At 38.7% G+C, this 4,747-nt stretch overlaps 2 protein-coding genes across 2 annotated transcripts; both read left to right on the top strand.

The window, feature by feature from the left end:
- Nucleotides 1–402: 402 nt before the first annotated feature.
- LOC145010175 (uncharacterized) lies at nt 403–1,125 on the top strand. Its single transcript, XM_078968746.1, has one exon. The coding sequence runs from the start codon at nt 403–405 to the stop codon at nt 1,123–1,125; it is 723 nt and encodes a 240-aa protein (XP_078824872.1).
- A 2,116-nt stretch (nt 1,126–3,241) lies between these two features.
- On the top strand, nt 3,242–4,119 carry LOC145010176 (uncharacterized). The gene is made up of 3 exons (XM_078968747.1): nt 3,242–3,389; nt 3,491–3,561; nt 3,718–4,119. Exons 1-3 carry the CDS (start codon nt 3,242–3,244, stop codon nt 4,117–4,119), a joined length of 621 nt encoding a protein of 206 aa, XP_078824873.1.
- The last annotated feature ends 628 nt before the right edge of the window (nt 4,120–4,747 follow it).

Genomic DNA, 4,747 nt, shown 5'->3' on the forward strand with positions numbered 1-4,747 from the left:
AGTAGCTCTGTAATGTCTCTCGAATACATTATCAAATCCCTAGCGAATAGTACGCAACAATTCCAAAAAGTGACAAGGACTATTATCTCCAACCTTGAAGCACAAATGGGAGATATAGTTACATCCATAAGAAAGCTGGAGTCCCATGGTAAACTCCCTTCTCAAACTGAAAACAACCCAAATGTCAATGTGGTGACCTTGAGAAGCAGCAAACAAGCCGGAGAAAGTAGTTCAAAGAAGAAGCCAACGGATGAAGAGGAAGAAATAGAATTCATTCCCATTGAAGAACATATGGTCAAGAATGATGCATTAGCCGGAGTTCCAAAGAAGACTACCCCTCTAGTAACTCCAATAGCCACGCAACCTCCATTCCCATCCCGACTTTAAACTTCGAAGAAGCAAATGGAAGAGAAAGAGATCTTGGACACCTTTCGAAAGGTGGAAGTAAATATCCATCTACTCGATGCGATCAAACGAATTCCGAGATATGCAAAAATTTTGAAGGAGCTTTGCACCAACAAGAGAAAGTTAAAAGGAAATGAGAAAATCTCGATGAATGAATGCGCATCTGCGGTTTTACAAAGGAAGCTTCCACCCAATTGCAAAGATTCGGGAATGTTTACGGTTCCTTGCAAGATAGGAGAGGTCACTTTCAGTAGTGTCATGCTTGACCTTGGTGCTTCCATTGATGTCATGCCCTATTTGGTGTATGAATCATTCAACGATGGAACTTTAAGTGAAATCAGTGTCATAATCTCTCTTGCGGATAAATCAAGTGTCTTTCCTAGAGGTTTTCTAGAAGATGTCCTACTGCAAGTAAACCAATTGGTCTTCCCAGTGGATTTCAATGTGATTGATCTAGATGAACAAGTATCCTCAAAATCGGGTATAATCTTACTTCGGAGACCATTCTTGAAGACGGCTAGAACAAAGATTGATGTGTATGCGGGAAGCCTAACAATGGAATTTAATGGTGAAACAATAAATTTTAACATTTATGATGCTATGAGATATCCTAGTGATTTTTTGTCTTTTTTCGATGTTGTTGAACCATTATCCCAAGAGTTGTTCGAGTTGTCTAATGGTGACATGTTGGAGATAGTTTTGAGCAAAGGGTTTGATTGAGGAAAATTAGCCAAGAAGTTGAAGCTCTACTCACTAGACCCTGAAGTTGAAAGATTGGGAAACAATTTGGAGATCAAGAAGACCACCCAATTTAGTGTGAAGCAAATTGAATTACCTCAGACTCACACGAGATTGCCACCCTCCTATGTTCTACCGCCGAAATTAGAATTCAAGGTCCTTCCTCAACATTTGAAGTATGTGTACTTGGGAGGTAAAAAGGCTCTTCCGGTTATCATTTCGAGTCACCTAACAAAGTGTGAAGAAGAACAAGTCCTCAAAGTGTTGAAGGAGCGTAAAGAAGCCATGGGATGGATGATTGCGGATATCAAAGGGTTGACCCCTCCACTTGTATGCACAAGATCTTAATGGAGGATGAATGCAAGCTAAGTAGAGACACGCAAAGAAGGTTGAATCCGACAATAACGGAAGTGGTCAAGAAACAGATTTTGAAGCTCTTAGATGTGGGAATGATCTATCCAATCTTGGATAGCAAATGGATGAGCCCGGTTCAAGTCGTGTCGAAGAAGACGGGATCACAATGGTAGAAAACAATAAAGGTACGATGGTCCCCACCTGTGTGAAAAGCAGGTGGAGAGTATGTATTGACTACTGCAAACTCAATGCCAGCATACGAAAACATCATTTTCGATTGCCTTTAATTAAACAAATGTTAGAAAGGTTGGCCGGAAAATCTCACTATTGTTGTCTCGACGGGTATTCTGGTTGTCACCAAATCCCGGAGGCACCGAAAGACCAAGAAAATACAAATTTTATATGTGCATTTGGCACTTTGGTATACCGTAGAATGTCATTCGGATTGTGTAATGCTCCGAACACTTTCCAACGTTTCGTGGTTAGTATCTTTTCAGAATATGTCGAGAACATAATTGAAGTTTTTATGAAAGATTTCTCAGTATATGGCAACTCTTTTCAAGAATATTTCACCAATCTCAAAAAAAATTTAAAAAGATGCATTGCAACAAATTTCGTTTTGAATTTTGAGAAATTTCATTTCATGGTGACTCAAGTTCTTATTTTGGGTCATATTGTGTCAAAGAAAGGAATTGAGGTAGATAAGGCCAAGATAGATGTTATTCAAAGTTTACCTTACCCGACATGTATTCGGGAAGGTCATTCTTTTTTGGGCCATACAGGTTTCTAATGGAGATTCATCATGGATTTTTCAAAGATAGCAAGACCAATGTGCCAACTCTTGCAAAAGGATGTTGATTTCGAGTTCAATGAGGCGTGAAAAGAAGCTTTCAACAAGCTTAAAGAGTTGCTTACATCTGCCCCATCATGCAAGCTCCAAATTCGGTTCTCCCCTTCGAGATCGTGTGTGATGCAATCAATTATGCTATTGGCACCGTTTTGGGTCAAAAGAATGGAAGAGCCTCCCATGTGATCTACTATGCATCCAAGACACTAAACTATGCTCAAAGCAACTACTTTGATACGGAGAAAGAGCTATTAGCCATAGTGTTCTCCTTGGAGAAATTTAGACAATATCTTCTTGGTACTAAGGTCATGGTGTATTCGGATCACACAACTCTTAAGTACTTGATGACGAAGAAAGATGCAAATCCTAGACTCATCGGGTGGATTTTATTGTTACAAGAATTTGATTTGGAAATCCGGGATAAGAGTGGATGTAAGAATCTTGTTGCCGATCACCTAAGCCGGATCACTTCAAATGAAACTCATCTCCCTTTGTGGGACAGGTTTCCGGATGAGAATCTCTTTTCCCTTACTTAATCTATTCCTTGGTATGCCGATATCGTTAACTTTTTGGCCACAAAAAGGTATCCCGACACATTCACATGTGCTCAAAAAGACAAGTTAAAAAGTGATGCAAAATATTATGTGTGGGATGAGCCTTATTTGTGGAAACATTGTCCCGATCAAATCATTAGGCGATGTGTGCCTCAATAAGAGCACCAATCTATTATGCAATTCTGTCATTAATTTTCTTGTGGGGGACACTTTAGACCTAGTCGGACCTTGAGAAAGGTCCTTGAGTGTGGACTATTTTGGCCAACCATGTCACAAAAAAAATCAAATGCCACAAAATCCAATCCTTGTTTGTGAGAATTTTGATGTATGGGGGATTGATTTCATGGGCCCATTCCCCGTTTCTTTTGGCAACATTTACATCTTGCTCGCGGTTGACTATGTTTCTAAGTGGGCTGAAGTCAAAGCCACAAGATCAGATGATGCCAAAACAGTTATCGACTTTCTAAAATCTAATGTCGTTGTGAAGTTTGGTGTGCATAGGGATTTGATTAGTGATAGGGGACGCACTTTTGCAACAAGATGATGGTGGCTTTATTGAAGAAGTACAATGTGAACCACCATGTTTCAACAGTCTGCCAACCTCAAACGAATGGTCAAGCAGAAGTTTCGAATCGTGAAGTGAAGAGTATTCTTGAGAAAACGGTGAATCCCTCAAGAAAATACCAGAGTTCAAGGCTTGATGATGCCTTGTGGGCCTATCAAACCGTGTACAAGACCCTGATATGAATGTCTCCATTTAGGTTGGTTTTTAGAAAACCATGTCATCTTCTCGTGGAATTGGAACACCGTGCATTTTAGGCGGTCCAACAATGGAACTTCGACATCGATGAGGCGGGAAGGCATAGGAAGCTTCAACTTCAAGAGTTAGAGGACTTGAGAAATGAATCCTATGAAAACTCAAGAATTTACAAGGAAAGGATAAAGCTTTTCCATGACAATTCCATTAACCGCAAGCATTTTGAACCAAGACATAGGGTTTTGCTTTACCATTCGCGATTGAAATTATTTCCTGGAAAGTTGAGGTCAAGATGGATAGGTCTGTTTGTTGTGTTAAAAGTCTTTGCGCATGGAGCAGTTGAGATCCAAAGTGATGAAACGAGGCAAATCTTTAAAGTCAATAGGCATCGTTTGAAACCTTTCTATGAAGGTTTTAACGCAAATGTCCTAGATGTCATCCAATTGGATGCCCCGGTGTACTAAAATTAAAGGGAAGAATGTCTCGCCAAAGACATTAAAGAAGGGTATTTTTGGAAAACTAAAGTTTTCATCTTTTCTAGTTCCGAATAAATGTCGTAGATAGACCATTTTTGCATTTAACATCTCTTCTTCTTCCTTCTTGCGGTAAAAAAATGTTGGATTTGAAGTCCCGGTGTTCGTATTGCTCAAAGAGCAAAAATTGAGAAAAATGGCAACATAATTGTAACATACACGTTTAGAATCGTGTTTCGTAATAAATAAAATTGTGAAATACTATGTGAAATTGAGTGTTGAGTTCTAACAGATGGTTTTTACTAGAAATGAAGTAAAACTATGTTTACAATCACTTAGAAAATATTGGAAGTCTTATGAGATTCCAATTAAAAGCCAAATAGTGAAATTTACCGAAAATATAAAATTTTAAATAAGTAAAATTTTATTATTTGATGTTGTAGAGAATCTTGTTAAAAACTTGTAGGCGAAAACCTAGTCGAAATCCGATTTATAACGAAGAAGTTATGACCAAGCGAAGATCTGTGACAAAACCGGCACGGTGCCGAATGACATAAAAAGTGAGTTTTTGATAAACTACTTTTTATCCTTGGAAATCTAAATGAAAGTCATAGTATTC

This window comes from Lactuca saligna, chromosome 8 (assembly GCF_052625555.1).
Source record: "Lactuca saligna cultivar CGN05327 chromosome 8, ASM5262555v1, whole genome shotgun sequence".
NCBI lineage: Eukaryota > Viridiplantae > Streptophyta > Magnoliopsida > Asterales > Asteraceae > Lactuca > Lactuca saligna.